At 52.8% G+C, this 23,140-nt stretch overlaps 2 protein-coding genes across 4 annotated transcripts in view; one reads left to right on the top strand and one right to left on the bottom strand.

Moving 5' to 3' along the window:
* The first annotated feature begins 1,226 nt into the window (after positions 1–1,226).
* Positions 1,227–14,041, top strand: FAM101A (family with sequence similarity 101, member A). Its single transcript, XM_006865475.1, has 4 exons — positions 1,227–1,232; positions 7,477–7,557; positions 11,543–11,652; positions 13,723–14,041. The coding sequence occupies exons 1-4, from the start codon at positions 1,227–1,229 to the stop codon at positions 14,039–14,041; spliced, it is 516 nt and encodes a 171-aa protein (XP_006865537.1).
* A 1,057-nt stretch (positions 14,042–15,098) lies between these two features.
* The window catches only part of NCOR2 (nuclear receptor corepressor 2), a 113,535-nt gene continuing 105,493 nt past the window's right edge, over positions 15,099–23,140 (bottom strand). For 2 of the 3 annotated variants that reach the window (XM_006865361.1, XM_006865362.1), the window contains 10 exons: positions 22,347–22,765; positions 21,236–21,397; positions 20,972–21,117; positions 20,581–20,774; positions 19,183–19,332; positions 18,434–18,579; positions 18,034–18,087; positions 16,045–16,269; positions 15,387–15,572; positions 15,099–15,262 (listed from right to left, as the gene is read on the bottom strand). In XM_006865361.1, coding sequence (XP_006865423.1) covers positions 15,099–15,262; positions 15,387–15,572; positions 16,045–16,269; positions 18,034–18,087; positions 18,434–18,579; positions 19,183–19,332; positions 20,581–20,774; positions 20,972–21,117; positions 21,236–21,397; positions 22,347–22,765 — 1,846 coding nt within the window. The remainder of the gene's footprint in view (positions 15,263–15,386; positions 15,573–16,044; positions 16,270–18,033; positions 18,088–18,433; positions 18,580–19,182; positions 19,333–20,580; positions 20,775–20,971; positions 21,118–21,235; positions 21,398–22,346; positions 22,766–23,140) is intronic. The other variant, XM_006865363.1, reaches the window with a different exon arrangement.

The following is a 23,140-nucleotide window of genomic DNA, read 5'->3' as shown; positions in this document are numbered from 1 at the left end:
GTCAGAGATGGTGACCCTGAGAAGGAAGAAAGGAGGAGAGAACCAGGGGATTAGTGCCCAGAGTTGGCACAGGCTGATGGGTGAATGGAGTAAGGAGACAGGAGTCAGGCCCCACCCAAGCTTCCAGGCTCCTGGGTGTCTGGAGGGGGGACCAGGTGTGTCAGGCCCAGGTGGAAGGGGCCCATTGGCTGACCTGGAGCTGGGATCCGGGAAGAAGGAACTGTCAGGGGCAGCGGCAGACTTCTGCAGCAGAGATTCTGGAAGGCCCCGCCTTAACTTCTGCTTGCAAAGGTGCTAGGGTCCTTCCCTTCACAGTGAGCCAGAATGACAGGAAGCTTTTGGGGGCGAGGTCTCCCTTTTTAGTCCCTCTTGGTGGGGATGGGGATGATACGTAACCTCCCAGTGTTGGAATCTTCAGGTGCAAGATTCAAGGACTCTGGTCTACCAGTTGTTCAGGTGGGTTTGGGGGCTGACTGCAGGTTCAGTATTCTACACAGTCAGGACAGTGGGAGACCCTGAAAGCCCCTTTCCCTCCCCCTAGCTGGCCCCATGCCCGCTCTTTGTCGAGGGGCCTTGCTACGAGCTGGGCAGGTTGGCTTTGCACCGTTTTCACTGCCTGGGCATCAGGTCCCAGGCCAAGGGGAGTTCCTGTGTTGGTCTCCGGTGCTCATACATCTCCAGGGAATGGACCAGGTGTGCTCTTCCCCTGTTGGACCTAAGGAGCCGCAGGGTGTGTTGAGAACAGCTGAGCCCTGTATACAAAGGCTAACAAGTACTATCACTTAGTGTCCCCTCTTTCACACGACGAGGGTCCAGTCAGCTGTAGCCCAGCTCCCAGTGAGACCATGGTGAAGCTGGACTTGAGTAGGACCAGGGGGCCTGAGAAAGCATGTGCACGCTCAGAGATCTAGATGGCTTTGGCAGACCCCTCACCTGCACCAGTGTGGGCTAGCCTTGTCCTCCCAGGAGCAGTTGTGGAGGCTCGAGGCCCCTTCCTGATGTCCACCTCTTTGTATCAAGGCAGTGCAAACACCCCCACACCCTGCATGCCTTTATGTTCAGCCAGCGGGACGTGCCAGAGCCTTCTGTCCTGGGGAAGCCAGGGCTGGCAGGCATTGGGCGGCCGAGGCTGCTGTGCTATACATCTTGCCAGGCCTCACCCCATACCTAGGCTGGACAGGCTCTGCAGAACCCTGAGGAAGCTGGCCACTGGTCATTCCGCAGCCATGCGGGTAGGCTCTGGGAGAGGTGGCTTAGCCTGCTTGGTCTCTCTCCCTGTATCCCACAGCTGGACAGGGACAACGAGTCCCTCCCCCCCGAAGGGAATTGATACCTCTGGCCTCCTTGATGGACCATGGACCCTGCAGTCGGGGCTACACAAATGAGGCATGGCCCCCGTTAACAGATAAGCAAACTGAGGTTGCAGGTCTTACAGCGCACCCTCTTTAGAATAAGAGCTAAGCCTTGTAGAAAATGAGTTGCGGGGGGCGGGGATACTTTGTCTTTGGATAAATGGTATCTTATTCATCTCACGTGGCTGATTATTCCAAGGTGTATGTACCTCTCCAGTGGTACTCTTCCCCTTAAATACCAGTCTTGGGTTTGGCTGAAAATTGAGCCATGTGGGTGAGATCAGTGCCCACGTCCTGCCCCCACCCCCCTGCCACCTGGAAGCTCCATCAGTATGTGACCCCATGCTGGTGCTGTGGCCTTCCTGGCCTGGCACGATGCTCCCTTTGTCCACTCTGCGCTGGCCAGGGGGCTGGAGAGGCTCGACTCAGCTTTGCTTTGTGCACCATCCCCGTCCCCTTGTCCACAGACCTGTCTGATGCCAGCCTGTATCTTGGGCTCTGATGCCAGCACTTCAGCTGAGGTGGGATGTTAGGAGCTGTTTCCTGAGTCAGGAGACCCCTGGGGGGCTTATAGGTCTCTGTTCTGGGTGGAGTCCATTGGGGCTGTAGATAGTTAACATGCTCAGCTACTAACTGAAAGGCTGGTCGTTGGAGCCCATGCAGAGGTACCTTAGAAGAAAGTCCTGGGCATCAGCTCCACAAAGCCCAGTTCTACTCTGACCCACGAGTCCCAGAGCCTGTGGTGCTCAGTCCGCTGCTCTCACCCCTATAGTTCTGAGACCTGTGCCGCCTCTCAAGCCCTCTCTGGGTGTGGGTTTGGGAAGGAAGGCCATGGAGGAGTTCGAGCAGCTGACTCCCTCTCCCTGCCACCCTTCCATCTACGTGGACTGAATGACAGTCTCCACAAACACTTGTTGTGTGATGCCCCACTCTCATGTCTGTCTGTCTCGCCCACCTGGCGCTGGTTGGTCGGGGTGCCCAGCCTCCTCACCTGGGGCGTGGTTCACATAGGAGCTGGGTGCACAGGGTTCGTGATTCAGATAACGTCTTCTGGGGAGAGTGTGGCCGCAGGGGGCCACCGTGGAGGCCGAGTATGTGTCAGCATGGGCTGATTAGTCACTTAGTCCTCTGCGGTGTCTTAGTTCAGAGGAAGAAGTGGGCGATTTTAGGTGAGATGATCAGGAAGTAAGAAACCAGAAATCTGAGGAAGTACAGAGCTCCCCAGAGAGAGAGGAGAGATGTTTCCCGCATGGGTTGCTGGTTTCTTGAAGCTTGGTGATTAATGAAAGATACAGGTTATGACACCAGCCACTCCTCAGAAACCCTCTATGGATCAATCGGAACTGACTCGACGGCCATTAACAACATACATGTTGACAAGGCTGATAGAGACGTGCTGTACGCAATTAGGACTCGAGGTGTGGTGCGCTCGACTTTGAACCCCAAGGTTGGCAGTTCAAAACCACCAGCTGCTCCTCAGAAAACCTCTTAACAGGGTCGCTATGAGTAGGAACTGACTCAGTGACGCTTAGCAGTAACAACAATCTATAATTAAAGAACATACTATAAATGCTACAGCGATCGATATTAAATCAGAATCGTCATGTTTGCAGGGAGGCTATGTTGAGTAAATAGCATATCTAATAACATAAGATGTACTTGCCTACATGCATGGGGCAGTGAGTGTAATGCCAAATTAAACATTGGGACAGCGTGGTTCCCTATGGTAAGCACTGGACTGCAAACCACAAGGTCTGTGGTTCGAGCCCACCGACTGCTTCCTGGGAGAAAGCCTCTGAAACCTTGTGCAGGGTTGCTATGAGTCAGTACTGACTCAACAGCCCTGAACACTGACAAATGGTACCTAGTGCATCCGTGTGGACGTTGGATCCTAGGCTGCCCAGCTGGGTCACTACCTGTGCCACATCGTTTTGCTCCTTGAATGCTCTGAATTGAAGCTTGTTCAGGGATGAGGGCTTGTCCCACTGGCCTTACTTAGAAAGCAGGTCTCACAAACAGGCTGACGTGGGTACAAAGGTCCCAGCGGAATCATCTGGACCCTTCTCCCCGACCCCAGTTCTCAGCTTAATCCCATCTGCAAAGTCCCTCGTGCCACGTGAGGTGACCAGTCTTCATTTTGAGGATGTAGACGTCTTGGGGCCATTGTTTGCTGACCACACAAACCAAGGGGCACAGTTGTGGCCTCTTCGTTGGGGGGAAACAGGGTTACCCTGAGTGTCCCTGGAGCCCCTTCCTCTGTCTCCAAGCCTTGTGTGCGCCCTATTGGTGGGCCTCACACATGGGGCAGATGGGGTGCTGGCCAGCAGGGGTGCTGCCTTTGCACAGGCTGATGCCCAGGTGGCCTTAGGAAGCACATGCCTAGGAGGGAGGAAAATGCACACTCTGGGCTCTCTTCCTGGTGGGCGGGACATGGTATCTGCTCCTGTCTCCAGGCATGTCTGAGCACCGCCAGACACCAGCCCTGGGGTTAGGGAGAGGACTGAGTCCCCGACCACACAGAGATGGAGTCAGGGCCAAGGGAACATCCAATGGGACAGTCCAGCATAGAGGCAGCCGGGGGCCCCAGCCTGAGGGGCCTGAGAACCTGACGTGCCCTGAGCCCAGACACTGGGGGAGCCAGGCCCCTCCCGTGGGCCTGAAAAGAGCAGACAGATGTGAACCTAGGCACGGTGCCTGGGCCAGAATGACAGGGCTCAAATCCCATCACTGCCTCCGTTTCAGCGTCTGTAAAACCAGAGCACCGCTACCTCGGAGGCTGACTGAGGGCAGTGAAGGGCTAGATGAGGAAATGTCAGGTGGTTATGGGCAGGACCACCTGGATGTGGGCGCCCCTCCTGTGTGTCGGTGCAGAACCATGTGACAGTGTTTTCAATGACTCCCAGACTTTCTCCCAAGGAGCCTCTCCGTGGACTCCAACCCCAACCTTTGGTTAGCAGCTGGGTGCATTAACTGTCACCCAGAAAGTCCAAGTCAAGAAAGGAGGGCGGATTGAAGGGTGAATGTGTGTGAGAATGATGGGAAGTGGAAGGGGGCTTACATGTGCCTTAGAAAGCAGACGCCATCTAGTTCTTCATAGCTTCCTCATACTCATGTTCTCAGACTGATGAGCAGGGAAGGGGAGGAGCCGCCTCTTACAGCCTTGGCCACCATGTGGTTCAGGAACATAGACTTCAGATACTTGCCTTATTTTTTTCTTTCCTTTCCTCTCATTTCTTTAAATTTCATTGTGAATTGTTGAGTGGATGAAGGTTTACAGAGCACATCAGTTCAATAATTCACATGCGTGTTGTTTCATCTCATTGACTACAATCCCCACAATGCAACATCACCCTTCCAACTTCCTTACTGTGTTTCCTATTCCCATGCTGCCTCCTTTCCTCACCCTTCTGAACCTTGTCCTTAATATAAATTCTGCCCTTTTTATCTCAAATAGTTGATCATTCTAAGATGTGTGTACCTCCCTAGTGTTACTGTTCCCCTTCTAGACCTGTCTACTGTTTGGCTGAAAAATAAACCACTGGGTTCAGTTCAGTTCTGGACCTGAAGTGGGACTGAGAGCCACAGACTCAGTAAGCCTGGTCTTTGTTAAGACTTTGCATTTTGTCTCAAAGTCGCTCTATCCAGAACCTCCTCATGTGATCTCAGTCAGAGTGGTGGGTAGGTGTAGGGGTGCCATCTAGTTCTTCGTATTTCAGGATCACTGAGACCGGTGTTGACATGGGTCATTAGGCCCCTGGACTCCTGTTTCCAGGTGTCTTCAGTTGTCCTCACTTTTCTTCCCTTCAGACAGGGAGAGACCAGGAGGTGCTCATGAGCTTGTAAAGATCCCAGTTGCTACTCACCGAAGTAGGACATTGTTGACTATATTATGACAACTGATCTTGCTGTCCCCCAAGACCATAGTCCTGAGCTCCCGGGCCCAACAACTGATTCCCTCAAGGGGTTTGGTTGTATCCAAGACATTTTCATAACTTTGACCCCTGTATGCTCCACTATGTTCATGGATATATTTGCAGCATGGGTAAATACACATGTAGAAATACCTTTTTTCAAACCTTATATAGATGGGTGCATATATATTCAGCCTGCGTGTCTATCGTGCGCCCTCTCGCAGATCACCATATTGCAGAAGTGTGGATATATAACAAGGCTCACCTGTGGCCTCTAACCCTGTTCCTCCCATGGCTTCCCCTGCCTCCCTCGCTCTTTTACTGACCACCCTCTTATTGTATGTTGCCTTCCTCTTCACCCAAGGTATCAGGTATCTACACTGTAGTTAGTACTGTGGTCACAAACTGGGCTGCTAATCTCAAGGTCACCAGTTTGAAATTACCAGTGGTTTCGCAGGAGAAAGATGTTTCTGTAAGCATTTACAGCCTTGGAAACCCTCTGCTGGGTTGCTATGAGTCGGAACTGGCTTCACAGCACATCATCACTCCTACCCCCTCACCCCCCTCTAGTTAGTGATTTACCTTTGCTTCCCCTCCCACCCCTAGTAACCACCAAAGAATGTTTCTTTGAGTGTGAAAACCTTTTCTTGACTTTTTACAATCAATAATGGTCTCTTTATAATATCTGTCCTCTACAGATTCATCTTTGTTGTTCAGCGTTGCGTTGTGTTCCATTGAGTGTATGTACCATTTTTTGTTTGACCCTCTCTTCCATTGATGGGCATTGGGGATGTTTGCCACGTGGTGGTGCTGTGAACAGGACTGAGACTGCGACCCATAAGGCATTTCTGTTTCCACCTTTTGAGGGAGGTGCCATACTGTTTTCCACAGTGATCGCGCCATCAAAGATCTCTTTAACGTGTTAAAAAGCAAAGGTGTCACTTTTATGGCTGATGCATACCTGTATTTTATCATGGTGTTTTCATTCACCTCATATGCATTACAAAAGCTGGGCAATGAATAAGGAAGACCAAAGAAGAACTGATGTCTTTGCAGTGTGGCGCTGGGGGAGAATCTCGGAAGAACTGTGGCCTGCCAGAAGAGCAACCCATCTGTTTTGGAAGAGGTTTGCTCCTTTGAAGCTAGGATGGCGGGTTCATTTCTCATACATTGGATATGTCATCAGAAGGGCCCAGTCCCTGAAGAAGCACAGCATGCTCGGACAAGCAGAGAGTCCGTGAAAAAGAGGAAGACCCTCAATGCGATGGATGGACAGAGTGGTTGAGAGCGTGGGCTCAAGAGAACAACTATGGTGAGGATGCACAGGACCGGGAAGTACTTTGTTCATTTGTACGTAGAGTCCCGACGAGTTACAACTTTTTCAGTGGCACCTAAGAACAAGAGCAGCACCCCTTTGTATGTTGACACCACATTTTCTGTATCCATTCATCTGTTGATGGGCATTTGGATGGTTTCCACCTTTTGCCTGTTGGGAAGAATGTCAGAATGAACACTGGTATAGGAGTTTCTGTTGGTATTTCTGCGTTGGCTACTTGGGTCCACACTTCAGATTGTGTGACATGGCAGTTCCGTGTTGAGTTTGTTGCGGAGCTTGCATACTGCCTTCCACAGCGACTGTACCAGCTTACCTTGAGGATTCCAGGTTCTCTGCAACCTCATCAGCAGCTACCTGGTTGTTTTTAAACAGTTGCCATTGTAACGGGAGTTAGTGGTACCTCATTGAGGTTTTGATTTACAGCTTCCTGAAGATCATAAAGGAGCCTTGGTCCTTCAGTGGTTAAAACACCCGGCAGTTAACCAAAAGGTCAGCAGTTCAAACCCACCAACCACTCAATGGCAGAAATATGTGGCAATCTGCTTCCACAAAGATGGTTGTTGTTGTAAGTGCCATCGAGTCGGTTCCGACCCGCAGTGACTCTGTATCGGGTTTCCGATGAGCGGCTCGTGAGCTTGAACCGCTGCCATCCTTATGGTTCAAACCGACCTTGCAGTCCAGCATATTAACCCACAATATCTGTGTTTCAGGGGATGGTTTTTCATTTGTTAAGTTATGTTGTTAGGTGTTGTCCTGTCGATTCTGAATCACGACAACCCGTTGCATACCAGAACAAAACATTGCCTAATCCTGCACATCCTCACAGTTGTTAGGGTGAAACCCACTGCTGCCTTGGTGTCAGGCCATCTTGTTTCAGATCGTCCTCTTCCTGACCCTCCCCTTTCCCAAGCATGACATCCTTCTCCAGGGCCTAGGCCCTCCTGATGACTGGTCCAAAGTACGCAAGACGAGATCTCCCCAGTGTAGCTTCTAAGGAGCATTCTAGTTGTATCTCTTCCAAGACAGATATGTTGATGTTGCTCTTCCCACAGTCCATGGTACTTTCAATATGCATTTCATAATTCAAATGCATCGATTCTTCTGTGGTCTTCCTTATTCACTGTCCAACTTTCACAAATATACGAGGCAATGGAAAATACCATGACTTGGGTCAGGTCACCAACAGACATCTTGGCTCTTGAAGACTTTACAGAGGTCTCGTGCAGCATACGTGCCTATTGCATGCAATACAGCATTTGATTTCTTGGCTGTTGCTTGCGTGAGTGTTGCTGATGGATCCAAGCAAAATGAAGTCTTTGGCAATTTCAGTATTTTCTCTATTCATCATGATGTTATTTATTGGTCCAGTAGTAAGAATTTTTGTTTCCTTTACATTGAAGTACAATCCATGCAGGGAAGGGTGTAGTCTTTGATCTTCATCAGTAAATATTTTATGTCCTCTTTATTTCCAGCAAGCAAGGTTGTATCATCTATATGTTGTTGTTATTGTCATCAAGTGCCTTCGAGTCAATTCTGACCCATAGCAACCCTGTGTAGGGTTTCCAGGGAACAGATGGTGACTTTGAACTGCCAACCTTGCAGTTCAAACGGCTTTGCAGTCTGGCGCATTAACCTACAGCGCTACACCAGGACTCAGTCATCTGTATATCACAAGTTAATGAATCTTCCTTAAAACCTGACACCACGTTCTTCATTTTATAATCTAGTTTCTGATTATTTGCTCAGCATACAAACTAAATAAGTATGGTGAAAGGAGATAACCCCGGGGCACACCTTCCCTGATTTTACATCAGTTGGTATCTCCTTGTTGTGTTCTAACCACTGTCTTCTGGTCTGCATACAGGTTCCTCTCGAGCACAATTAAGTGTTCTGGAATGCCCATTCTTGGCAATGTTATCCATAGTTTGATATGTCCCATGCAGTCCAATGCCTTTGCACAGTCAATAAAGCAAGCGCAAGCAAACATCTTCCTGGCATTCTCTGCTTTCAGCCCATGATATCTCTAGTTCCAGATCCTCTTCTGAATCCGGTTTGAATTTACGGCTGCTCCCTACCAGTGTTCTGCTGTTACTGTGTTCTAAATGATCTTGAGTAAAATTGTACTTGTATGTTATATTAATGATACTGTCAGATGGTTTCCTCATTCCATTGGTCACCTTTCTTTGGAATGGGCACAGGGATAGATGTTTTCCTATCACTTGGCAAAATATTCCAACTTTCTTGGCATAGATGAGTAAGCACCTCCAGTGCTGAATGAAATCAGTTTGTTGGAAATTTCAGTCTGTATTCTGTAAATGCCTGGAGCCTTCAGTGCCACTGGTTTTTGATCATCATCTGCTGCCTATTGAAATGGTTAAACATTGACCATTTGTTTTTGGTGCAGTGACTGTATTCCTTCCATCTTCTTTTGAGGCTTCCTGCATCATTGACTATTTTGCCCATCGGATCATCACTTCTTTTTAGCTTGAGAAATGATGGATGTGTTTTGTTTGTTTTCTGTACTCCAGGTCTTTGTATATTTTATTCTAATACTTTGGCTTCTCGAGCTGTCCTTTGGAATTTTCTGTTGAGTTCTACTTCGTTTGTTCCATTCACTTTTTTAATGACCTTTTGCTTTCTTTCTGTATGACGTTCTTGATGTCATCCCGCAACTCGTCTGGTGTAGGTTCATACTGTCTAATGCATCAAATCTGTTCTTGAGATAGTCTGTAAATTCAGGTGGGATATAGTCAAGGAGCTCTGGTAGCGTAGTGGTTACGAATCGGGCTGTGAGCCTTAAGGTCAGCGGCTTGAAACTACCAGCCGCTCCACCGGAGAAAGATGAGGCTTTCTACTCCAGTAAAGATTTACACCCTCAGAAACCCTGTACAGGGTCACTATGGGTCAGAACCGACTCGACGGCACTTAACAACAACAATAGTCAAGGTCATATTTAGGTTCTTGTGGACTTGTTTTAATTGTCTTCAGCTTCAGCCTGAACTTGTGTATGGGCAATTGATGGTCTGTTCCACAGTGTACTCCTGGGCCTTGTTTTGGCTGATGATATGGCTGCTGGCCACATCTTGGCAGAAGTTATTTGAGCTTTTCCTACTGTCCCTTCCCACAGTTGTAGGCAATCTGATTCCGTGTGTTCCATCTAGTGAGGTTCATGCTGTTGAAAAAAGGTATTTGCAAGGAAAAGTCACTGGTCTTGGAAAATTCTGTCATACCATCTCCAGCATCATTTCTGTCACCAGAATCATGCTTTCCAACTACTGAGTCTTCCTCTTTATTTCCAACTTTTCACATTCTAATTATCAGTAATTACCAATGCATCCTGACGCATAGATTTGAATGCAACACTGTTTCTTTTCAGTGTGTTCTTTTTGATAAGCTGACACCATTCCTCTTCAATTTGTCATTGCCATCATAGTAAACTGTATGGTTGTCACATTTAAGATGGCCAACACCAGTTCATTTCAGCTCACTAACACCTAGAATAGCAGTCTATGTGCGTTCCATTTCATTTTTGATAACTTCCAATTTTCCTAGATTGATACTTCATACATTCCATGTTCCAATTATTAATAGATGATGTTGGAAGCTGTTTTCTCATTTTGTGTTTTGCCTCATCAGCAAATAAGTTTCGAAAGGTTTACTCCATTTCCGTATCATGGTCAACTCAACCCTGAGGAGGCGGCAGGTCTTGCCATCGTATTTTGAGTGCCTTCCAACCTGACAGGCTCATCTTCTAGCACTGTATCTGGTAATATTCTGGTGTTAGGCATGTTTTTCTCTTCCAGCACTTATAGTCTGACAATGCCCTGCTGCTATTCACAGGAGGTTTTCAGAGGCTAGACATCATCTTCCTTAAGCTCAGCTGAAACCTGTCCACCATGGATGACCCTGCTGGAATTTAAAATACCAGTGGCATCGTTTCTAGCATCACAGCAACATGCAAGCCACCTCAGTAGGACAAAATGACAGATTGTAGTTGTTAGTGTTAGGAATATTTTATGTCTCGGACCCTTAGCGGATATTGGTTCCCCCAGACTGTAGGGTCCCTCTTCACTTTGTGCAGGAATTTCTTCATGCACTAAAGTACAGATGAGTCTTCAACAACACGGAGATCAGGGGTGCTGACCTCCCCCGCGGTTAAAAGTCTGGCCACAATTTACAGCTGACTCCTGGGCAGCATGGGTTTGGGCTATGTGGGCCCTTGTATCGCAGATTTTTTTTTCCTGCTGCACTGGAGGGTGAGCTCATATGTTATGGGTATCTGTCTGGATTGTGTGATGCCAACCATCCGCATGAGAAGTCTGTCTGCCCAGTTAGGGGGATGGCAGGAGTTGGCAGTTCCTGTATTTAAATTTTATATGTCTCATCTTCTCTTTGGTGGCTCCACTTTTGGCACAGTAGTTGAGGGCTGAGGAATGGCAGGTGTAGGGGTCACCGCTCCTCATTCACTTCTGTGACTTAGAATGAATTGAGCCTTTCCCTCTGGAATCTGGCTCCTGCTTCATGGTTTGCGCCTACCGCACCACATAGTTTGGAGGCGCCAGGGCATGGGCAGTTTGCACACCCTAGGGAGTAATGTCAGATTCCTGGTGTGGCTCTGCGGGTTAATGTGCTGGACTGCAAGATCGGTTTGAACCACAAGGTCAGTGCAGTGGTTCAAGCTCACCAGCCTCTCCTCAGAGGTTGGTATGGGTCAGAACCAACTTGATGGCACTTAACAAGGGAGTGAGGTTGACATTCCCTACCCCGGACATGGGATGATCAACCTGCTAGCCACTGACCATTGCCACCAAGTTTCCAAAACCAGGATAGGTGGCCAGGTGTGCACAGAAGGTGGCTGTCCCCAGGCCTGGCTAGGCCAAGGTTGGGTGCATAGGTCCCTGTCCCGAATGGCTGTATAACCGTGTCTGTGGATCTGCCCACAGCGGCCCACCCTCCCACGGACTCCGCCGGTGCTGGAGACAAGGCCCAGGATGCTGCCCGTCTTCTTTGGGGAGAGCATCGAGGTGAGCCCAGAACCCACACATGAGATCCGGTGAGTGGACCGTGGGCTGGCAGCCTCGCCGTTCTGGGTGCTGGTTTGGGAGAAGGGCGGCTGATTCTTTATTGTGAGTTATCTCTGGTTGGTAGGAATGGTTAAATGTGCCCAGTTGCCTAAGTCTATCCAGGGGCACCTAGGAAAAAAGGCCTGGCAACCTACTAAAACACCAGCCACAGAAAAAACCCTGTGGGACGGCTCTACCATGACGTACATGGTGGTGCTGTGAATTAGAACCCGTGTGATGCCAACTGGTGTTTTGTAGAGTGTTAAGTTCATGGAAAAATCCCATTATCTTTGCATTCCATTTTTTGTGCAGACTTTTCTAAGTTTTCTCATGGACATAGGCCGTCCCTGGGTATCAAGTGAAGAGAATTGGTAGATTATTGAAACCGGTACATGTGGTTTTTATTTAGCCTCACTTTAGGGCAAGAGAGCCCTCGTTGGGCAGCCGTTAGCTTAGCTGCTAACCTCAAGGCTGGCAGTTCAAATCCACCAGCTGCTCCAAAGGGAGCATGATGAGGCAGCAAAGGGGCAGCTCTACTCATCCTGTAGGGGTGCTGTGATTAGGAATTGACCCAGCGGCAGCTGAGGTTAAGTTTTGGGTTTAGTGCGGGGGAGAAAAAACACAAAACTTTTCCGGGGTTTGAAAGCAGGGGACTGTGATAAAGAATGTGAGGTGAGTTGCAGTTGGTTCAGTGAGGGCAATTTTATATTAACAGTAATGAGCAAGTGGGAGTTGTGTCTCTCACCCAGGTCTGCTTGTAGAACGCTGTGTGCACTGTAATGGTCTTCAGTCCATGTGTGTATTACCTGTCACAACTTGGTCAGTGTCATTTCAACAAAAACTTGTACCCATAACTCCCTGCCCCCATCCCATGCCCTGGTGACGATTTCTAAGGTTGGCAGTTCAAATCCACCAGCTGCTCCTTGGAAGCCACCCTATCCAGGGTCACTATGACTCAGAACTGACTCAAAGGGGCTTAACATTGTCCATATAAGTGGGTGTCACGATATCTGTCCTGATTTTCAAGGTCTGTCCACACAGTAGCATGCATCTGAACTTGGGTTTTCTTTACAGATGTGTAACATTCTATTGTTGGATTTTTACAAGAGATCCAACCTCACAGGCCAGGAAGGAACCTTGGGAGTGAAACGACTCCCCTCCGGCTCCCCCTTAGGTCCTGCTCCTTGGGGGTCCTCTGTCCTCATCTTTTCCCAGGTGTAGGTGTGGCCAGTGGGCATCTTGAGGGTCCCTGTGTATCCCTGTGTGCAGTGTTGCCATGGACTTGTAGCCTCAGATTTCTGATTTTTCTGATTTATGTGGCGATTTGCTCTCTTCGGAGGGGCTGGGACTAGTTTTCCAAAGTGGAAGTTTTGACTCTGGGGATTTCGGCTGTATGTCTACCTCAACCTAGGCCTGCTACTTAACACAACCACCAAAGTGACTCTGGTGGTGAGACCGGCTCGTTTCACAACACACAACAGATAGAGTGACATTCTCCCATGTCAACCCTGGTCCTTTAATGTGTATTTTGTCAGCATGGGGAATTATATTCTCTTAGGTCACATCCGGAAATGTTCTGTAGCACATTACTTGGTGCCTCAATAATTGGAATTATAAAATGGCAGCATCCACCCCCCCGGCCACCCATAGGCTCTGTAGTCACCCCCAACTGGAATGTGTGTGGGGGGTAGGGGGGGTGGGGGGGGTAGGGGGTTGGGTGGTAATATCTCACCTTCACCACGGGAGATCAGGTTTGATTCCTGGCAAACCCATGTGCGGTGGAGGCGTGTGGCTGGAAATGGTGCCCCCGTACCAGCAGGGTCAGCGGAGCTTCCAGACTAAAATGAACTATGCAGAAAGACCTGGTGATCTGCTTTCCTAAACCAGTCAATGCAGAGTCAGGGCGCCGCGGGTTGGGGCTGACTTGGTGGCAGCTATAAGTCTTTGTTGACCTTGGTGTTATAAAGAGATCAGCTCTTTGGTGTCAGCCCGCCTCCTGCGACACTGTGGACCCAGCCCGGCTCCCCTTGAGGCCTCTCTGCGCCCTTCTTCCTCCGCAGCTGCAACTCCGAGGTCAAGTACGTGGCAGAGAAGCACTTCCGGGACAACGTCTTCTACGCGCCGGTGCCCACCATCACCGCCTACAGCGAGACTATCGTGGCGGCGCCTAACTGCACGTGGCGTAACTACCGCAGCCAGCTGACCCTGGAGCCGCGCCCGCGAGCCCTGCACTTCGAGAGTACCACCATTATCTTCCCCAAGCACGCCCGCAACTCCTTCCGTACCACCGTGCACTGCAGCCTGGGCCGGCCCAGCCGCAGGTTCGGCGCCAGCGTCCAGCTCGCACAGCATCAGTTGCCAGGCCCTGCAGGGCTCTGATGGCCCCGCCTTCCCCATTGTGCAACTCGGGGAGCGAGGACGGCTGAGCCGCTGCCTCTATGTGCTCCCTACCAGCGTTCACTCTGGAGAGCCAGTGAGTGGTCCACCGGGGCCACGTCACAGACTTAGCGTGCTCTCCCACCCAGGTGGCCCGTGCTAAATGCACCGGGTCCAACCGCGAGAAGGGGGGGCTTCAAATTTTCCACTCACCAGGACCGGGGTGGAAGGCCGCCTCCTCACTCACTTCCTACCGGCCCCCCAGTCAGAAGGAACAAGAGACCATCCCTCTCATCACCAGGTAAAGGACTCTCTCGTCGCTCGAATATTATTCGCTTTTTAATCAGAACGTGTGTTAATGACAGAACGCGTGTCAAGTTCTTTCTGCCCGAGGGAGGGAGAAGGAGGTCGGGGCTGTGGCTGGAGCCCCCCCCTCCGTCCCGCGGTGACGCTCCCCACGGGCAGCCTGCACGCAGCTCCTAACAATCAGCAGAGATGAAGCGCAGCAGCAATAACACTGGGTCAAGTCCTTCTTCGCGTAAAACATCTGCATTAATTCATTGAAGGTATCAAAAATATACCCTGTAAACCAAGACCTCCTGGACATCTGCCTTTCCTTCCCACCGCTGCGACGACGGCGTGTTAACGGTCCCGGGCTTCCGGCTGCACCCGGCTTCTGCAGTCTCGGGCCGGGCAGCCCAGGGGCTGGGGACGAGGGCGCTGGACAGAGCCTGTGTCCATCTGTCCAGAGCACTAAGCGGAATGGGGCGGGGGGGTGCAAGGGGGCTGCTAGCTCAGTTTAGACTTTGGTTCCAAATGCGTTGGGGGGAGGCAGTGGCCGGGAGGTACGTGGTCGTCCTGCTTTGGGTCCCTGGCCGCGGGTGTGCCACCACATGCCCGCGTGCCCCCCTCCCTCCCGAGCACCAGGTAAACATCCCCTGAGTAAGGTCTGTCTGTACAGGGCCAGCCCGGGGCGGGAGTCTTAGTTTAAGGCTTTTAGACAGGCACGGACACGCGGGGCTCCTTCCTCTGAGTAGCGGGAGTCGGCGTCCACCCCTGCTCACTCGCTGTCCGAGAGCGTCTCATATTGCGAGCAGAGCAGGGGCTTGGGTTCCTCGTCCCAGGCGTGGTGGGGGCCGGCAGGGAGGCCGGGTGGGGGTGGTGAGGACATGACACCCGCCTGCAGCCGCACGATCAGAGGGTTGTAGGGGAAGGGGGTGGAGCCTGTGGGGAGACGGCCCCTTGTGAGCACAACTGCCTCCCGCCTGCTCTCCAGCAGCCAAGAGTCCCCACCCTCACTACTTCCAGAAGCTTCCATCCTCACGTCAGGGGCCCCATCGGTGCCCACCTGCCGATGAGGGCCGGTCTTCCCAAACACGGTTGGTGAGCGGCGTCCGGCGGTTGCAGTCCCCTTCTGAGTGCACTGAGGAGACCGAGGGGGGTCGGTCCCCTGATGCCAAGCCTGGGGCTGGGGACTTAGTTTTCCGACTGCTGGGTCTGCCCGACACCTTGGCCTTCCCACCACTGCCACCACCTGCAGGAAAAGTGGAGGGGGGTCAGGTCACACTGGGCCCAGAGGGATGGCACAGGCCCCTCTATCGAGGGATAGTAGTGTGACCCCCCCTGGGGGGGAGGGGACTTAAGTCTATCTCTGGACTTACTGCCCTGGGAATTGGAAAAGGGACATTGGGGTTGTGGGGCTGGCCACTAATTCAGAGTTCAGACACCTCCTGTGGTGTCCACGTCCCTTCTCGGATGTGAACTGGCCTCTGCTCCCCCCACCTCCTAGGGGCTCTTCCTGGGCTGTCCCCCCAAGAAAGGAAGGGACATCGGGGTGTCTCGGGCATCTCTGTCCAGCAGGGAGGGTGGCAGGCGAGTGGGTTTAGGGGAGCAGCAGCATTTCCAGCCTTGGGTGGGTAAGGGGGCAGACATCAGCACAAGAGCGCAAGCTCCAAAGCAGGGGAATCAAAGGCATGAGGGGGGCGCGGCCCGCGGGGTCTGCAGACCTGGCGAGGTGAGGGAGTGGCCACTCCGTCCGTCAGCAGTGGTTATGGGGAGAGCAGCGGGCAGGCTGGTGCTGGCAGTCAGAGGGTTAAAAGCGTTGGCGCTGAGCGGCGGGTGGTCTTCCCACTGCTCATATTTACCCATGAGCGCCTTCCTAATGATGGCTTCCAGCCCAAGGTTGGTGCTGGTGTGTTCCTGTCCAGCCTGGTTCCTACAGGTCATGACGCCTGGGGGAGAGACAGACACATGAACGCAGGCCCCAGAGCTGGGGTTCCCCTCCCTTCCCTGCCCCCGCTGCTGGGAGTGCAAGGGAGGCCCCAGCCTCATGCAGATTGCCCAGGAAACATACAAGCGGAAGGAGGTGAGCACAGAAAACCAAGTGTGCCTGGGGGTCTGCCCTGCCCCTGCCAGGAAACCTGAGAAGAGGGGTGCAGAGATGGTAGGAGGGTGCAGCCATGCGGTTACTGTGTGTGCGTGCGGCAGCAGCGGAGCTGAGACAACCACCGGACCTGGCCCACCCACACTGCCTGGGACAAAGTGGTCCAAGCAACAGACTGGCCACCGATGGCTTCCTCCAAACGCCACTTAAACACTTTTATGTAACTAGACTTTACTGTCAAAGTCTGTGACAAGACTTAAGCCAGCTAGTGTGTGAGCGAGCTGACAAGTAACACACCAGGTTCCAAACCACAGTTCCCCACGGACTGTGGAGCGTTTACATGTTGTCTTTGTTCCAAACCCATTTGCAGCCAAAGATGCTCCTATCTTCCTGTGTGCCTGCCTTATTTTATTAGCACTAAAAACAAATAAACAAGCCGCGTTTCTCAAGAAAAATGCTAACTTTCAACAGGAGTGGGTGGTTAAATGGGGGGGGGGAAATGGACAATCCTATCCATTAAAGACAACACCGCTGTGACCCTGACCTACGCCTCGCCCCCCAATGATACGAGTAGAACTGTGCCCACAGGGTTTCCCGTGGCACCTCTGCCTCTGCGTGGACTCAAACCTGCAACCTTTTAGTTATCAGTTGAGCATGTGAACTCTCTCTCTGCATTACCCAGGGGCTCTGAGACATTAGAAAGTGGGTGTGACCAGGTAAAGAAACCAGAGCCCCTCAGTCCTAGATAATTCAGCTTAGCACCTCTATTTACACAGCAAAGCATAAAACCCAGACACAGACCTGGGAAACCAGACGGATGAAATTGCTTACACTGAAAACACATCCACAAGTGTGTCTACCACGTAGGTCAAGATGCAGAACATTCTGGAAACACCCATTTTTACTCATCAGGTTGTATTAACCAAAGTTTCTCCTTCCCGTTCCCTATGCTTGGTGTGAAGCCCCTTGGGCTGCTCCCTGCCAAGAGCACAAAACCTTGCCACAGACTCCACTGCCCATGCCCCCCAGTGTCCTGTGTTCACCCCTTTCTAGGGGTGTAGAACCCTGAATGACACTCCCCCACAAGAGGCCACTGCAAAACAGTAGGGGGTCCAGAACTCAACAGGTCCCCCATGTGCCAAATTTCTACAATTCTTAAGTTTCCATTAAAAACACGTATGACTACACCTGTCTCCACAATCCACCTGCATGTGCATTGTCAGGCGTCCACCTTCCCCAGTGTCTGCAGCTTGAATCCCAAGTGGGGGGTGGGGTTTACAAAACACTCTGAGGACCCCGGGGTCCATGGGTGAGGCCCAGCCAGGATGGGACTGACCAGAATTGAGAGGTTCAGGGTGAGGGGCCAACAGACTAGGATGAGGGATTTTATTCAGAATATAATAAATACTTGCACCAGACAATAAGGCGGGGCCGGGAGGGAGGGACACGACTAGTCTTGAACTAAGGAAAGTGTCCAGACAAGAACGAGGCGGGAGAAGCTACACTACCACGAGAACAGGTGGGATTCCTATGGGGTATCCCTGAGGTCCTGCCCTGAGTCTGCACCCCGGCCTGATCTCCCGCCATGCCAATGCCAGGCCTGGCCTGTTACCTGATCCGCTGATGGCCGGCATATTGAAGATCTCAGTGCCCGGCTGACCAATACCTGGAGGGGACAAGGAGGTGAGGCTTCAGCCATGGCTCTTGGAGACATCGCTACCCACCTGCCCTAGGCATTGGCTCAATGGGAGGTCTGGGTTGGAGCCTGTGGCGAATGCTGCCATCTGCCATTTCCACTCGGAAGACCCAGTGATAAGGTTCCCTGAGAGCAGGGACTGTGAGTGTCCGAGTGTCCCCCGGCCCCTAGCTGTCCTCTAGAGGGCCTACTAGGTGCCAGGCTAGATGCTAGCGACTGAGGAGCCCAGCACTGCCCATGCTATCCTAGGGGAGCGCTCTGTACCCTGAGGGCCTGCAATCCCCACCTGGGGTCCCTGGGGACTGGCGGCCCTTACTGTACTCTGGCTCGTTCCGGTTGTGGCTGTTGAGCTTCTTGCTGATCTCCTGGTTCTTGGATCTGACCATGGCAGAGTTGCTCTCGGTCAACTTGCTGAAAAACGCTGGCGGCTGGCTGGTGTGGCCTGGAGACTTGGAGCCCATCCTGCGTGGACAGCAGGCATTGGGTCAGCTTGCTCACTGCTCGGCTGGCAAGCCCCTGGTGCATGGGGCTCTCCACCTGACTGCCTTAGCCATTCAGAACCAGGACGCGTCCTCCCTGTTGTCCTATCCCAGAATGGTCCCTCCTGTCCTCTTATTCCAGGATGCTCCCTCCCTGTCCTCGCATCCCTGAATGGTCCCTCCCAATCCTTGTATTCCAGGATACTCCTTCCCCCTGTCCGTCCTCCTATCCCAGAATAGTCCCTGCCTGTCCTCATATCCCAGAACGCCCAGGAGAGCAGTTCTCCAGAGCTCTCTGCAGGTTAGAGTCCTTGGGTTTAGGGATCACAGGAGACACTCACATCCTCCCAGAGGAAGTGACAAACAAACCCTGTACAAGGCCAAGCTCCGTTCTCTGCCCTCACAAAAACCCGCTCGTCTGAACCAGCACAAGCTCATGACTCCTCAGGAGTCAGCCTGAACAGAAACCTCAGCCTGGGACTCAAGTCAGGGAATCACTGGGCAGGTCCAGGATCACCCAGCTGTACAGAGACCTTTGTTAACATTCCCACAGTGGGACAGAGCTGAGACCAGAGCCCTGCGGTACCTGGGTTCCGCCTGTTCCCCATCCCGGTACAGCAGTGGGTATGCGGCCCCTCGGGGATGCCCTGGCTCAGCCATGCCCTCTGGCGGGGACACAGGTTCAATTCCATCCTCAGTGCTGCCCAGGGCAGAGGTCTTGCTGGGCTCCGGAGACCTGGCAGACAGCGGGGGACCAGCTGGGTGAGCACTGTCCTGGAGCCTCATGGAACATATGTGGCTTGTGTAGCATGGCCTTGCCCTGGTTTTATCCAGTCCTATAGTGAAGCTCTGAGTCGGTTCCGACTCCACCATAGTAGAGCTCTGGAAGCGTAGTGGTTATGAAACATGCTGCGAACCACAAGGTCAGCAGTTCGAAACTACCAGCTGCTCCGTGGGAGAAAGAGGCAGCTTTCTGCTCTCGTAAAGATTTAGAGCCTCGGAAACCCTGTGCAGGGTCACTATGAGTCGGAACCGACTCGATGGCACTTAACATCAACAACGTAGTGCACATGGAGTGTGCTGGAGGAGGATAAGCCCTTCACCACAAGTTGATTTGAACTACAAAGTCAGTGGTTCAAACTCACCAGCCGCTTCTCAGAAACCCTACGTAAGGTTGCTATGGGTTGGAACTAACTTGACAGCACTTAACAATAACAACAAATAGTGTGTATGCACACAGAGCTCATGAACTTGACAAATCCCAGTCTACAGCACGTCAAGGCTCACTCAGGGATGTTCCCAAGCCCTGGGACATCCACACCACACTCAGCTCTCACAAAGTTCTCCCCTCACCACCACCCTGACAGAGTTGGATGTGTGTGTAGCTGTGTATAGTCATGTGAGTGTGCATGTACGTGTACATAAGTGTGTGTACCTGTGTGTAAGGGTACGGAAGTGCGTGAGACGTATACGTGTGCTTAAGGGTACGAATGCATTTGAATGTGTATGTGTGCATGTGTACATGAGTGTGCACATGTAAGGGTACGGGGGTGTTTGAACGTGTGTGTGTGTAAGGGAACAGGAATGCGTGTGAATGTGTACGCAGTAAGGGTAGAAGAGAGCATTTGAATGTGTGTACGTGTGTGTAAGGGTATGGGGTGCACTGTGCCTTATGAAATACATGAGAATACAAGTGAATGAACAACTGCCTGAGTGAACACAAGTACCTGTGTGTACAGGTGGGGTGGTTTTACGTGTGGACACGTGAGGTGTATGTGTGTGTTCAAGTTGAGTGTAGTTTGCAGGCTGTACCCCCACACGTGCATGTGTGTAAACTCGCACTCTCACAGCCTTGCAATGAGACGCAGGGTGAGAGAGAGTGGTCGACGTTCCTTGCTGATGAGAACCTGTCAGGTTTCAGAGCCGGAAGTAAATTAACACCAAGGTTCCCAAAGGCCAGCCTGTGAGAGCACAGCCTCCTCACCTCTTGCCCCCTTCGCTGTGTGGAGAGCCCCGGGCTGGGGCGCCATGGTCAGGGGGTGGGAGGTAGAGGTCACTGGGGGCACGGCGGAGGTCCAGGACGGGACAGCTGGTCCCAGAGAAGGAGTAGAGTGGGGCGGAGAGCGGGGTGCTGAGCTGCTGGGGGTGGTGCCGCGTATAGTCTTGGGTGATGACCTCCTGCAAGGGACGGCAACAGTCAGGAGGGCCGGCTCCCACGCCCCCAATAAACAGGTCAGTGACCAAACCACCAGGATGCACACGGTACACACCCAAGCCCATGAGTTTGACAACCTTGGTCCCCACACATTCCCCCACCCTGACCCTGGCCATGCTGACACATGAAGGAGTCAAGGAGGACAGAGAAGGGTAGTTACACTGATGTGCTGGGCCAGCGTGACCACCCGCTGGTGACCTTTGACCCCTGGGGCAGCCTGGAGCAGAGGGCTAGACGAAGACTGGCTCTCGGGCAGGGGCCGCAGATGTGGGAGGTGGGCTGCCTCCCCGCTGAGCTTCACAGGGCCTAGGAAGGGGGCAGCAGGTCAATGGGCCAGGGAGGAGACGGGCACTACCTGCCCCCCTCTCCCCCAGCCATATTCCCCGAACCCCCGTGTGTGGGAATGGGTGTGGCCGACACATACCTGTCTGCTTGTGCCGAAGTTCCGCCTCCAGGTGGCTCTTGTCGGCCCCCTCCAGGTGCTTGGGGAGACCCTTGTCGTGTGCCAGGCCAGGGGGGCTCCCAGGGCTGACGGGCTCCACCCCATCAGGGCTGTAGCTGCCACTGCCGCCACCCCCATGGTAACCTGGGGAGGGCGGAGGGTGGTCAGGGCCAGACATGAGGTCACAAGGGAAACCCAGGCTGGGGCGGGGTGGGTGGATGGAGGTGGTGGGCAGCCAGAGAGGAGGGTGAGGGTGTGTGAGGGCATGGGGAGGCTGAGATAGACAGACACACAGACAGGTAAGCAGGGCCATGAAAGAGAGATGACAGCAAGGTGGACAGACACAGGGAGAGATGAGTCAAGACAGACAGATGGACGGTGGGGTCAGGGGCGTGAGGTCAGGCAGTCCCCCACTGGCCTATGGGGTTCGTCCTCCCAGGAGCCATGGGTCATGGTGGGGCCAGCCCGAGTCCCCACTGCGAGAGAGGGTTCCTAGCCCCTCAAAAGGTGGGCTCCCTTCACCCTCTCCTGCCCTGTCTGCTTTAGCTTCTCCATATCAAGTTCAATCCACAGACAGAAGCAGGCAGAACCACCCCTACTAGCCCTCGGCACCCCACTCCCCCAATGAAGGCGCTGAGAGGGAAATGGGAGGCGCGGTAGGCGTCAAAATCACAGATCCACTCATTAATGGGAAAAAAAAAACAACCCAAAAATCCAAAATAAAAAACCACCAAAAATTAAAAATCATAATCATGGTATAAAACAACAATGTGCAAATGATGAAACGCCCGTGTTGGGGCAGCGGCAGCGGTGGCAGCTTGAGGGCCATCCGAGCGTGCAGTCGGCAGCGGCAGGTTGGAAAACAAAATACCACAACTAACGAAAAACGGGGAAAATAAAAAGCAGAGATCTGGCAGGATCGTCAGACCACAGGACGGGCGGGCGGGCGGGCGGGTGAGCGGCGGGCCGGAAGTCTTACCGTCGCGAGGGGAGACGGGGGCCAGGGCACCTCCTCCTCGCGGCCCCTGGTCGTGGGCAATTTGACGCATGATTATCGCGTCTATGAAGGTGGCCGCTGTCAGGGTGGTCTTACCCAGAGAACGCAGTTCCAGTTCCTGGATGGAAAAGGATTTACTTTGAGTCTTTTCTCGGGGCGGGTCTGCGGCCGAGGCGGGCAGCGCCGGCTGGTCCAGGCTGGTGTGATGTGTGCCGAGGCTCTTTGCAGGGGTGCGGGTGATGGCCGCGTGGCTGGGGCCAGGGGGCGCCAGGGCCCGGGGCTCAGAGCCCTTGCTGGGGGAGGAGGCGGGCTCGAGCGTGGCACGGCCAGGGGGCTTGGTGAGGAAGGCGTCGGCACGGGGTCGCTCGGGCCGGGCCACCCGTGGGCTCTCCTTGGGCAGCAGGACCGGCTCCATGAGGGTGGAGTAGACTCCGTCGAGGCTGCTACCCAGCGGGCAGTGCGTGGCGGGTGGGAATGTGGCAGTGGGGCGGACGGGCGAGGAGGTGGAGGTGGACCTGGGGAGGAGACAAGGGGTCAGGCGGCCTCCCATCTGGTCACTCCTTCACCCTGGGTAAGTCACAGTCCTCACTGCTCCGAATCAATTCCCCCATCCCCCAATTGCAGCCTGTGAACCTCTGTGGGGCAGTCTCACCTGCCTCATTCATTCATTCCACCAATACACCTGAACACCTACTGTGTGCCAGGCCCTGTTCTCACCTGGACACCTACTGTGCCAGGCACTCTTCTCACCTGAACACCTATTGTGTGCCGGGCAACTTCTCACCTGGACACCCACTGTGTGCCGGGCGCTGTTCTCACCTGAACACCTACTGTGTGCCAACCACTCTTTTCACCTGAACACCTAATGTGTGCCGGACACTCTTCTCACC

The sequence above is a fragment of the Chrysochloris asiatica genome, unplaced genomic scaffold, assembly GCF_000296735.1.
Source record: "Chrysochloris asiatica unplaced genomic scaffold, ChrAsi1.0 scaffold00078, whole genome shotgun sequence".
In the NCBI taxonomy this organism is placed as follows: domain Eukaryota; kingdom Metazoa; phylum Chordata; class Mammalia; order Afrosoricida; family Chrysochloridae; genus Chrysochloris; species Chrysochloris asiatica.
Note: the sequence above shows the minus strand (reverse complement) of the source record. Positions and strands in the feature narration are given on the sequence as shown.

Bases quoted from the DNA above. Each gene is read 5' to 3' on its own strand.
- FAM101A (XM_006865475.1), top strand. The intron at 7,558-11,542 runs GTACGCAAGACG...ATCTGCCCACAG, and splicing joins CTCCTGATGACTGGTCCAAA to CGGCCCACCCTCCCACGGAC. The intron at 11,653-13,722 runs GTGAGTGGACCG...CTTCCTCCGCAG, and splicing joins GAACCCACACATGAGATCCG to CTGCAACTCCGAGGTCAAGT.